Genomic DNA, 12,122 nt, shown 5'->3' with positions numbered 1-12,122 from the left:
CTGGGAAGATGGAAAGCTCTAGAGACGGACGGTGGCGATGGCTGCGCGACGATGTGGGACGTACGCAATGTCGCCAAGCTGCACAATTGACCACGGTTAAACGGTCACTCCTATGCTGCGTCCATTCCACCACGGTAAACAGGAAAGACCGGCAGCGCTGGGAGCGAACGCGGTGAGCCAGAAAGCTGCTTCTGAGCACACGGGACCGGCCTGAGCGCGCGGGACAGCGCTGGCCACGCAACCGGTGAAGCCCTCGAGACTGTCTGGGCGTGACGGGCGCCATGACCCACTCCCGCCCCGTCCTTCGCGCCAGGGGTTCCGACCGCACTGCCATCGCCCAGAGTCGTCCCAACTGCGAATGACTTAAAATCCCCAGATGAGTCCTGAAGGGACAAAAGGCGCCGGCGTGTCACGTGGAAGAAATGACAGCGGGCGGCCCGACCCAGTCTTAACCTGTGAACCTTCGGGAAGGCCGGGGAAGGGGCTATAGCACCGAGGACCGAGGGCCGGGAAGGGGCCGTGACACCACGTGTGGCTTCACGGCTACTCCCCGCCCCGAGGACCACACAGTTAAAGCAGCTTTAGGTGACAGGCTGGACTTCTGAAACGAGCACCGGAAAGACCTCGGAGCAGCAGGCAGGCACTTCCGGTACCACAGGAGGAAAAGCTGGCTGAGGGAACGAGGCCGAGGAAGGTGACAGAGTGCACCCACACACGCCTAGAGGGCACGGCCTCCTGCACACGTAGGCTGGACGGCATGGTACCACCATGCATGCGGTCCGCCAATGGCCCAAGTGTCATTATGAGGCACACGACTGTCCACGTTAATAGTGCATGTGGCCACCCACCTGGCGAATGGACATGGTACAGAGGATGTACAGGAAGATGAAGGAACAGTCCGTGGTGTCATCCCCCAGCAGGTTTCGATGCGACAGTCCTTGGATGTAGGTGAGGGGGGTGAAAGGGAGCTTCGCCACCACTCTACCATCAAATCTGAAAAGGAAAAAACAAAGAACTGCTATTTTGGGAAGACTGACAAGCTTCTTAGTGCCAGAAAAGAATCTGGGGCAGAAATAGAACTTTAAGCTCCTTGATCTCTAAGAAACAAAGAAAGGGTGACAATCGAAACAGAAACCTGAAGTACAAAGACATAAGGAAGGATGTAGATTTTCCCCATCGACCTTTTCTAAACTAGTGATGCTTAATTTTTTCCGGATCCTGGTAGAATGATGTATTGGAAGCAGCCTTTCAGACTCAGTGGGTGTGTGTGCATGCGTGTGCGTGTGCGTGTGCGCATGTGTGCGTGCCGGGTGAGGCCGGAAGGCTGCTGCACATTAAGAAACGGATGACACGCACACAGGCTGTGTCACTTCCGGCAGCGACGACCGCAGCTGTTCCGTAGTCTGTTTCGTTGGCCCTCATCTGCGCGTGACACGGAGGAAGAGAGTCAAACGCTGAACGGCAAGCGAAGCAGGACTCAAAGCTGCTGCAGTGGCCGCGCGGCACAGCCAAGGCCCATGAGGACAGCTGTGCACACGCACGCGTGCACGCGCACACGCACGCTCTCCGCCGACCTATGAGATGTTTTTTTAAAAAGCAGAAGTATGAGAAAAATAAGAAGTTGAGCATCAAATTAAAAAAATATAGATGAGCACTGAGCCAGCTCTACAGCATCCAGAACGTGACGCACGTAAGAATGTGTGAGTACGAGCTGCACTAACGAAGCTTACTCGTTAACTACAAAACCTTTCCGCGTCCGGTTTGCCTGGTACTTCGTGGTGATACGTACTGAAGATACGAGAGACAGCACGGCAGTGAGAAAGAGTATCGAGTGTAGAACGATGAGTTGGAAATTATGAGACTTCTGGATAGCTCGGGTAAGTTATTTAACCTTCAAAGGCCCCTCATTAGTTGGTGAAAATTCTGGACTAAACCACGAGACACTTCCTTTGGTCTTCACCGAGGTACACGTAACCACTGCCTCCTTGTCCTACCGGAACTTGACACACACATTTCTATGGGAACATCCATCGACGTATTTATCTGTCTTTTCTTCACCTAAAACCTTGATTATTACTGAACGCAGGGGCCGCATCTTATTGTTTTATATTCCCAGGCCTAGCACAGTGCCCGGCACAAAGTCACAACCTGACAGATGGGGACAGAAGAACAGACTGGGGGTGCGGGGTTTGCGGGGAGGAGGAGAGACAGGCAGACAGCAATGAAGAAGGGGAAAACGCTGTGCAGTGGGAGGGCTGGGGGGCGGGGCTCCGAAACGGGGTTAGTGGCTGCCTGTCACCTCCGGCTGTTCCCAGCTCTGTCAAGCGGTTCCGCAACCACTCAGGCCTGCCGGTGCCGATGACAGTGACTTACCGTATCCTCAGACAAGACGGCAGCCGTGAGCCCTCTGTTGTGAGTCGAGCATCTGTGTGTGACTACCCTCCTTCCGAAGGCTCTGAACGCCTTAGCGTTTGCCTTGGACAGAAAACATCTACACTAGGAGAGGGTGAAAAAGTTCTCACGTAATTCTAGTCTGTAGAAATTAAATTTCCTGGATTTGGATAACTGGATTGAGGTCATGTAAGAGAATATCCGTGTTCTCAGGAAACGCACGCTTTCGTAGCGATGGGTAAAGGAGCACGGGGCCCACGGCGTACTCTCGATGGCGAAGGGAACTCCAGGAACGTACGTATGAGCACGCGGGATGGAGACGGCAACGAGGAAGCGAGTGGAGTAAAACGTGTACGGCTGTGAGTCTGGATAATGGCTACACTACTCTCGTAAGTTCTCTGTAAATTTGAAATATCAAAATAAAACGTCGCCAAAATAGTTCATCGCGCACACGTGCACACCCGCGCACACCTGCGCACACCTGCGCACACGGTGCGCCGGGAGAGGCCGCGCCGAGGTACTCACATGGAGTTGAACATCCCCATCAGGGCGGTGAAACAGAAGCCGATCGCGAACATGGACTTCATGCGCACCTGTACGGAGACCAGCAGACGCCGCGCCGTGCTGAAGGAAGCCCACACGGGCACATCCAAAGCTCTGGCGCCCGCGCACACGGCCGCCCACGCCCCACCGCCCCCGCCGCTAAGTGCTCTTCCCCTGGCCTCCTTCTGAGGAGTAGGACTGGGGTGGCCATGAGGCCCGAATCTGGCCAATCGGTAAAAGTCCAAGTGCGGACAGGACTTTCAAAAGGGACAGACGACTAGCGTCCATTCCTTCAGGCTTTCTGCCCGTGCTTCTTGCCCGGAGCAAAGAACGTAGCACCTAAGGCGTCACCCAACATCCAAACAACCTTAAGTTAGGATGGCTGCCCTGAGTCCCTGACGACACACTGAGCTGCCAACCAGCCTGGACCACCACCCTCCGGACTTCTGGAGCAAGTAAAAAAAAATCCCTTCATCCGTTTAAGCCATCGTTAGTTAGGTGTTCTGTCATTTAAAGCTAATGTCTTTCTTAATCACATGCCCTAAAAGTATAAATAAAGTATAAAGTTGTTATATCTAGATGACAGGCTTATGAGCAATTTTTATCTCTTCTTTCTGTAGTTTCCAAATGTGCTATGTGATAATTATGTCAACAGAAAAAGCTATTTAAAAAATGTACCTCTAAATTATAAACTTAATAAGAATTTCAAGAGAAAGAAATATAGCAAAGGTCTCTCAGTAAGTAAAGACAGCTGTCACAGAGCTCAGATGTCCTATGTTACATGTACAGAAATTAAGTAGGAAATTAGTCGGCCCACCACCAGCCCACCTGTGCCTTAGAAGGACACGCATGAGCGTGAACGGGCTCTACGCCTCACGACTAACGAGTAAACGGACAATGAAATGGCTTCTCCTCGCTCTTTATGGCGTGCCCGACACTCAGAGCAGAAGGCCTCTCGAAAGAACCAAAGGCCCCAGTAAAGGCCATCTAGACTGCTCCAGCTCCTGTACTGGGATCCCTGGTCACCATGAAACCAGAGTGAGCACTAACAGCAGGAAGAGGCAGAAAACGAACATAAGGGGGAAGCTACTCGAGAACCGTGTGCAGAGCCTCCGGGTCAGCCTAAGAGCTCGTCGCATTACCGAATGACGTTTAAGCCAGGAGCGCGGTTTTACTCGCATTTGCTCCGGAAACACCCATGTTTCCGACGCCTTCACAGACGAGACATTTCTGAGAAGGTGACTGCGGCCGACTCGATGCAAATCAGGGTCTTTTGCTGAAAAGCACCATGCGGTTAACCGAGAAGCTACGTGTAGGGCTCTTACCATCGACAGGTCTCTGTTGTTGTTCTTCAGCTTCTCTTCCTGCCTCTCTGAAAGAAGAAACGGGCCGGTTAATGTCCACGGCGCTGAGCGCAGAGCGACGTGCCACTGCCACCGACTGGTGACTGCAAGAGCACTCCCGTTTCAGCGTCACTCAGCAAGACGACATTTAAAGCTTAATTTAAGAAATGACCTCTGGAATTGTCCTAACTCTGTACCGTGCATATAGCCTTATACTAATTCCGTCGATGAGTGCAGATGTCACTCTACAGATGAAAAGTCAGGTAACCCATGACAGTTCTACATTCCGAGTTGTCTTGGATGGAAGACCAGTTAATAATAGACCTTTGAATTGGGAAGTGAAGAAACAGCGTAATTTAAATTAAATGCCCGAGGCAACCTTCTCTCATGGAAAATCCAGATAGCATAAAGGCCTAGAACGAATACGTGAATTCAAGGCCCTAATAAATTAAATTTCAAAACTGTCCTCCCATGTTCCAAGTCTCTAAGAAAGAAGATGCCCGCCCCACTCAGTCACGCTGCAGAATGCTGGCCCCTCGCCAGTGCTGACCCGGGGACATGTGCCTCTCACCGTCCTCTCTGTAGAAGGTGGCCTTATGATTGTTCTGAACACCCCGGCCCTCCCTGCCACCACTGACCCAAAGGCAGCCGATCCTAGCTTTCCCACAACCTGTGGCGTTAAAAGATGAGCTGAGCCAATCAGATCCCTTCTCTCAAGAATTTAAACCAGAAAATCTCCGGAAATTAAATCGAGTACAGAAATAGAAATAGAAAAATTAAAATACAGTGCGGTATTTCTCAAACGGTAGTTCACCTAGGATGTATCCGGACGCCTGTCAGGAAAGCTGATTCCTGGGCCCCGGCTGGAGACTCTGATCTGGTTAAGTCTGGGCCTGGACCGTGGACTCGGAACCCCTCATTTTTAACAAGCGTCTCAGACAATGCAGACGCAGGTGGCCTAGAGAGCACGCTGTGAGCGACGCTGACTAGGGGAGCCCAGGTCACGAAACAAAGTGGAGGACGAAATGACACGAGAGACCCTGCGGAGAAAGCGGGTGGCTGCGGCCGCAGGACAGCAGCAGCAGGGTGCTGGGGACAGTGGGCGTCTGACACCCGTGCCTCCCAGGGCCCAGCCAGTTCAGCGCTTCCTGGGTGTGGGGTCACAGCCACACCTCACACAAATCCCTCGCTGCCTGACGTAACCTGACCACAGTCAAAAGGGCTAAATGAAATTCACACGTCAAAAGTAAACGGTCTCTCTCCTGCGAGAGAGAAGCTGACTGCGGCCAACAGATGTACAACAGCCAGGACACCCCGTGAAAACCAAGAACGGGAAACAGGACCAACCCTCTAAACGCAGACGGACACCTCAGTTTCAAATTAACGGCTGGACCCAGGACCCCGCCAAAGAGCTTCACCTAGGAAGGCGATGACACCCTTCTCGGGATCGCTGACCTGCGCCCCCCTTACTGAAAACTGTCTTCAGGGCGACAGCATCGTTCCTCACGGCCCCTTACTGTCACGTGTAGTTCTGTAAATAAGCTCAGTGGGGAATCGGGCGGAAGGAAAGCAAGCGTTGATGATAACGAAGCTGCTTGGGGGTCCCTGCACAGAACCGCATCTAACTGGTCCCAGGACGTGGCTGGGCATGAACGGCCCGATCCGATGCTGCGCTTACCAGTGGCCACTCCGGAGGGGCAGAAAAACACGTCAGTTCAGCACAGTGTCCCCGAAATAAAATAAATCAATTATTTACGAGAGTCACTGCTTTTCTTAATCTTGAAAACTAACAGAAAGCGTCCATGTCTCGTAAGGAGAGCATCGTGGGGTGCTGCAGATAAACACCTTGCGGTGGCCCTGCAATACACTGCATCTGGCTGAGTGGATCACGACACACCTAACAGTGCGGATGTCATGGTAAGATAGAGTGGCAGCAACTTTGCAGAGCCCCCCAAAATGCAGTTTAGGTTTACCGATTTCTGATAGTCTGGCTTAATCTAGGACTGAAATTTACAAATTTAGAGAATGGATAGGTTGTTTTTTAAGCAGCTCCTTGCCACATCTCTGCTCCTAATAAACATTATGTCTTATAACCCCTGATGAGATTTTGATGAGCAATTCTTCATAAATATTTCTTTTCACTTCTAATGATTTTTTTGGTGAGCACACAATTCAAGGTCGCATTTCACGGTAAGGTAATTCGAGTTTAGACACTCAGTGTTGTCAATTTAAGGGCGTGGGTAACCGGCCTTGCATTTTCCTATCTATCCCGTCCTTCATAGCGGCGGTCCCTAACATCTGGCTGTGGACCAGTATAGTTTGTAGCCTGTTAGGAACTGGGCCGCACCGGAGGAGGCGAGCGGCGGGCAGGCCTGTGAGCGGAGCTTCATCTGGATCCGCAGCCGCTCCCCAGCACCGGCATCACCGCCTCGGCTCCACCTCCGATTATCAGGCATTAGATGCTCCGAGGAGCCCCGGTCCCTGGTGCCACAAAGGTTGGGGACCACTGCTTTACAGCAAAGCTACTTGAAAGAACTGCTCGTGTTCAGTGTCTTCAATTCCTCACCACGCATTATCTCTAAAACCTACACAATCTGGCTTCTGTCGCCCATTACGCCGCTAAAATCATTCTTGCTGAATCACTCATAAGCTCTATTCTTGCCTTTCAAGTATTTACCATCCACCTTCAGACCCTTCCTGCCCTGAAACTCTCCTCGCAACATCTGCGACACATCTCCTTGCCACATCTCTGGCTGGGCCTTTCGGTGCTCCCCTTCTGCTACCCCCCAAACACCCGCGTTTCCTCCAGACTCCCATCCCCGGCCCTTCGCTTTGCTCACTCTATATGCTCTCGCTGCGTGGTCTCGTTTATCTTGTGGACACAAATACTATTTATAAGCATAGGATTTAGAAGCTATTTGTAGCCTTTCTCTGCCGGCTCCAAAAGCATATGTCCAACTGTGTGCCAGATGTTTCCACGCCACCGTCACACAGGCACTCCAAATCCAACGCGCTCAGGCCTGAAGCCACCTTCTTGTTCTTCCCACACCAATGTGCGACGCCTCCTCTCCAAATCAGAGCACTGGGCCTCTTCCCAGCCTCCGCTCTCGCTCCACACTCTGCGTCGCGGCCATCAGGTCCTGTCACTTCTGCCGCCTCCACATCGCTGACCCTACCCTCTACGCCGTCCCCACTGCCGAAGTTCAGGTTCTTGCCATTTTTACGCTGGGACACTATAAAGCCTTATGAATTCCCTCTTCCAGAAGGATCTCCTCTCCGGTTTGTCCTCCAAACTCCTGCCAGGTTGTCGTCCTCAAAATCTGATGTCAAGCCTCTGGTGAACTCCCTTAATAGTCCCAGGGCGCCCTGTGGATACGAGTTACAGCCCTCCCAGCTGAAGTTATAGAGAGCCTCAGCGCTAGGCTCTCCCCGCTCTAGTCTCGGCTGCCCGTGCTGCGCACACAGCTTCGTACTGGTTACACTGAGCCGCGCGCAGTCCCGGCTGTCTGACCCCTCCACGCTTTTGCACGTGCCCATCCTTCTCCCTAGAACGTACGGGGCTTAGAAGCGTGGCGTCTGCGGTTATAAATGACCTGGCTGAAACCCCGGCTCTACCAGTGACTTCGTCCCCTCGTGCCACCAACCACCGAGAGCACGTTATTTCACTTCGGCCGCAATATTTTCAGCTATAAAAATGAGGTAACGCTGTCCACTGCTACATACACGATTAAGAGAGTTAAAAAATATGTAAAGTGCTCATCTTGTGTGTTGCAGACGGTAAGTAACCAATAAATACTGACCAGTGTTTTATTTATTTACATTTTTATTTAGCTAACTCACACTAAAGCTTCAAGATTCAGCTAAAGCATCATATCTTCAGGAAAACCTGAGCCTGCAGGCTGGTCTGGATATACCTCCTCCTTACTTTAAGACACTCGGAATGTAACCCTAAAGAAGTACTGAGCACACCGCACCCATCTGTTTTCCCCCTCTAGACAAACCTCCCAAAATACAGAATTATTTCTACTTCGTTTCTCCAGTGCCTAGCAGAGTGACTGACATGCAGAAGGTGGATGCACAGCAGCATCTTGCCATGGAACCGAGTGGGCAGGCCATTCTGAAAACATCTGATACACTAAACTGAAAAGCTTAACCTAAGAACAGGACGCCGGCACAGTCCAGCCCGGCAGACTTCTCTCCTGGGCTACAAAGGCGGTGACCTAGGTAAAGAGACATAGCTTCTGAACCAAATACACAATTTTTTCCTGCTTTCCAAATCAGGAAGCATCGTCAATACAAATCATACCTAATCATTTATGAGTTGTCTTTTTGGAACAGAATTACATGCTGTAATTAAATTCTAAAATACATTCAAAAACCAAAATCACGTCATTATTTTTCAGACTACATAAAAATTACTCAGCAGAAAATTTCCTACCCCTGGTGATTTCCATTACTGGTCAATTCTTGGTAAGAAAGCCGTGGCAAGAAGAAATACAAATTACTAAGACTTAATTGGAAATAATTACACCACATAGGAAAACAACGCTTTTACAAAGTATGCCAAGCTCAAAAGCCACAACGGTCGACGTCGTTTTACTCAACTGACATTTCACAGCTGAGAGCAAAAAGGAGCAACTGCTTAAACACGTCCTACAAAATGGTTGAATCAAGTAAGATACCGTCTGGAAGTGCTTTGTAAACCATTAAGTCATACGAACGTGGGGTACCACCTTTAACATCTTTATTATATCATCGTCATCAGAGTATGTATTTTTTCCAAGAAATCTAAATATGGTACATACCAATAACTCATCTTACCTATTTTCTTTTTCTGTTGTCGACCAGCTGACTCTGTTATTGTTTCCTTCTTCTTTTCCACTGTAAGCAAGATGGTAACACAGTGAAAATTAATTGTGCATTATGCTAAAGAGACAAAGGCTGCTTTATCAAAGCTGAGCCAACAAAGGACGTTTACAGGAACGTTACACAGACTTCGATTATGATCACGAGTGAGTCAGCTGGTCTGCTCCCACACCTGCTGACAGTGAAAGGTAGACATTCTAAAACTGAAACAGCAATACTGTAAGCATCCCTCGTTAAACAAAGTGATGTACGAGAACACAATCATAACCAAAACAGACGGTTTTCAGACCACCGGCCGAGGGAGATTGCCTTGGGTGGAGTCTAAGCGCGATTTTCAAATTCTGCTCTCTCATATAAGTATGGTTAATTTCGGCTGCATTCTCATATTCACGGTAGAAGACAGGAATTCATTCATTTGGCTATTGGCTGCCCAAGTAACAGGCACTGTTCTAGGGAGATAAAAAGATAAACGTGACCCGCACCCTATAAGGAGCAACAAATAACAATGACAGTATAGAAAACTGGCAAGATAGACACATGCACAGCGCAGGATAGGGAGAGCAGAGGGCGGGCCAAAAAAAGATAAGACCGACTCTTTTTGATGCATTTCAATTACCATGATGACGGTAGACTTTTGAAGAGGAATGGTATATTTATATTTACTATCTTTAATCCCCGGTGAATGAACTAAGAATAGACATGCCAAAAATTACCTTTACTTAGTTTATTTATATCATCTGTGTACTATCTCAGTACATTTCCTCTACTAGCAAACAATGCAGGATGTGCATTATTTCTAGACGCTGCGTTAAAGAGAATTGGTAGGTAGGATACTGTTCCTTATGACATTAAGTATGCTGCCGAATTCTAAAAGCAGATTTGGAGTCCACGGCCATGCTACCCTGAACGAGCCCGATCCCGTCTGATCTCGGAAGCTGAGCAGGGTCGGGCCTGGTTAGTTCTTAGATGGGAGACCACCTAGGAAGACCAGGTGCTGTAGGCGTAAAAAATAAAAAAATAAGGGAGTGTAAGCTGACAAAGTCCTTGCAATCTGTGAGGTCGGCCAAGGGTCGCCTCGCCTAAGAAATTAAAAAAAATTAAAAACGAAAGCAGAATTGGTATGACTGCTCTCGCAGTAATGTGAAAGCATCTGGTCTACATGGCCGCCCTTCGCCCCGCTCTCTGCCCTCTGTCGGAGCCTTGGTCTCACCAGGGTCCTGTCAGCTCAAGGTATCGAACCTGCTCGGGTTGCTGCCTCTCGTTGGGGTGCCGTTCACCCTTTTTCTGCCGGGCGCTTCTTTCTTGCTCTTCAGGGAGCCCAGCGCAGTCCCCCCTCTGCCCAGCAGGGCTGCCTTTGTGTCCTTTATTTTAGCCCCTGTGTTTCCATCACAGAACTTCGTGAAACTTAAAATAATTCTTTATGATTTTGCCCTTTTTCTCATCTCCCGAAGGACAAAAATGCAGTCCAATTTCTTCACTATTATATCTGCAGCACTTAGCATAATGCCTGACACATAGGGGCCCTCAAATAATATTAGCCGAATAAAAAAATAATGAACAACAACAACAAAAATTTGACCGCGATACTTCACGCAAATGAAATGGTAAAGTGCTGACTAAAATGTGTATGTGTGTGAGTGTGTGGGTGTGCGCGCGTGCACGCCTGCGTGAATATATATTCGGTGTCTAGGGAACAGGTACCGTCCTAGGTAGATTAAAAAAATAAAAGTATACATCGAGGAAAAGAGAGATTTAGAATGAACCTACTAGTAAGAGGTCATAAAAGGAATTTAAGTCAAATTCTCTAAGATGTTACAGAAATAACATTTTAAAAAACAAAATGGACAGAAAACACTATTTTACTCTTTATCATTATTATTAACCAAAGAAACAAAAATATTTCTCTCCCGCCCCAGAAGGACTGTACCACAGCTCCTTGGCATTTAACCACGACCACATAAAAAACAAGGGAGAAAATACAGACGGCTAGACACAGACGGCTAGACAACAGCAACGCAAGATGACACTATGAACATCAGCCTGGTCTCCCAGCAGACTGGACTGAGGCTGGATCAGTCTTTTCTAGGGAGAGGCTAAATCAATCTGATGGTTTTCTAACCATCAGAAACTCTTTTGTCTGCAAAGAAACTTGTGTTGATACTGATTTACGAGAAGCTCGCCCCACACGTGGGGATGGCAGAGTCCACCAAAGGAGTCTACTCAGAAACACACGTTTGCCCATAACCTGGTATTGCTACATTCTGAATCCCAGAGTTCTGTCAGTTTATAAATTATTCAAAAAGTTTCCATCCCGTTTGACTGGAAACAACAGAAACACTTCACACTAATTTGTACTTAATACTCTCAAATAAATAATTTTGTTACAGAAGTTAGTTAGATACACTTTAATCTTTCACGTTTACTTAAGTGTCCTTTCATTCGTCTATGTGACAAAAGTAACAATGAAAAGAGATCTGATATCTTGAGCACACCTAATTTACTGATAGAGACCTTCCGAATCAAGCAACTTAACACCTTTCCGAAAGCGGCTGTCAAAGGCCTCAGCACAGCGAGAGGGACGGCTTTTCCGTAAACAGCAGTGTTCTCCAAATAGTGCCAAAGGTCAGAACAGGACCGGAAACCTACATCTAATCCTGATTCAAATCTACTCATATCTTTTGTATTTCTCAAGAGCTCTGCAAACTCTTCTTGCCTAGACCCAACCACTTTCTGAATGCGGGATGTCAAAGGGAATTACATATTTGCAGCCAGGACATCTGTTCCAGGAGGGAATTTACCTTATTTCTTCCTGTTAAAGGTCTCTCATGCTACATAAAATAGTTGTCCCTTTGATTATTAATATCTAGAAGATGGGATCTATGCCCATTGATTCTCCAGTGCACTAACCATGGTAAATGCTACATACAGCAAGCAATCAAATAAAAGTAACGCATGCGCACTGGGTTATTTTTATTATCT

At 48.5% G+C, this 12,122-nt stretch overlaps 1 protein-coding gene and 1 pseudogene across 1 annotated transcript in view; one reads left to right on the top strand and one right to left on the bottom strand.

Annotated features, from left to right (window-relative positions):
• TMCO1 (transmembrane and coiled-coil domains 1) overlaps positions 1-12,122 on the bottom strand; it is a 46,115-nt gene that overhangs the window by 9,030 nt on the left and 24,963 nt on the right. The window contains exons 8-11 of the mRNA XM_023519925.1: positions 9,099-9,158; positions 4,260-4,306; positions 2,917-2,984; positions 849-993 (exon numbers count right to left, since the gene is read on the bottom strand). Of these exons, the coding sequence (XP_023375693.1) occupies positions 849-993; positions 2,917-2,984; positions 4,260-4,306; positions 9,099-9,158 (320 nt within the window). The remainder of the gene's footprint in view (positions 1-848; positions 994-2,916; positions 2,985-4,259; positions 4,307-9,098; positions 9,159-12,122) is intronic.
• On the top strand, positions 10,028-10,146 carry LOC111728988 (annotated as a pseudogene).

This window comes from Pteropus vampyrus, unplaced genomic scaffold (genome assembly GCF_000151845.1).
Source record: "Pteropus vampyrus isolate Shadow unplaced genomic scaffold, Pvam_2.0 Scaffold241, whole genome shotgun sequence".
NCBI lineage: Eukaryota > Metazoa > Chordata > Mammalia > Chiroptera > Pteropodidae > Pteropus > Pteropus vampyrus.
Note: the sequence above shows the minus strand (reverse complement) of the source record. Positions and strands in the feature narration are given on the sequence as shown.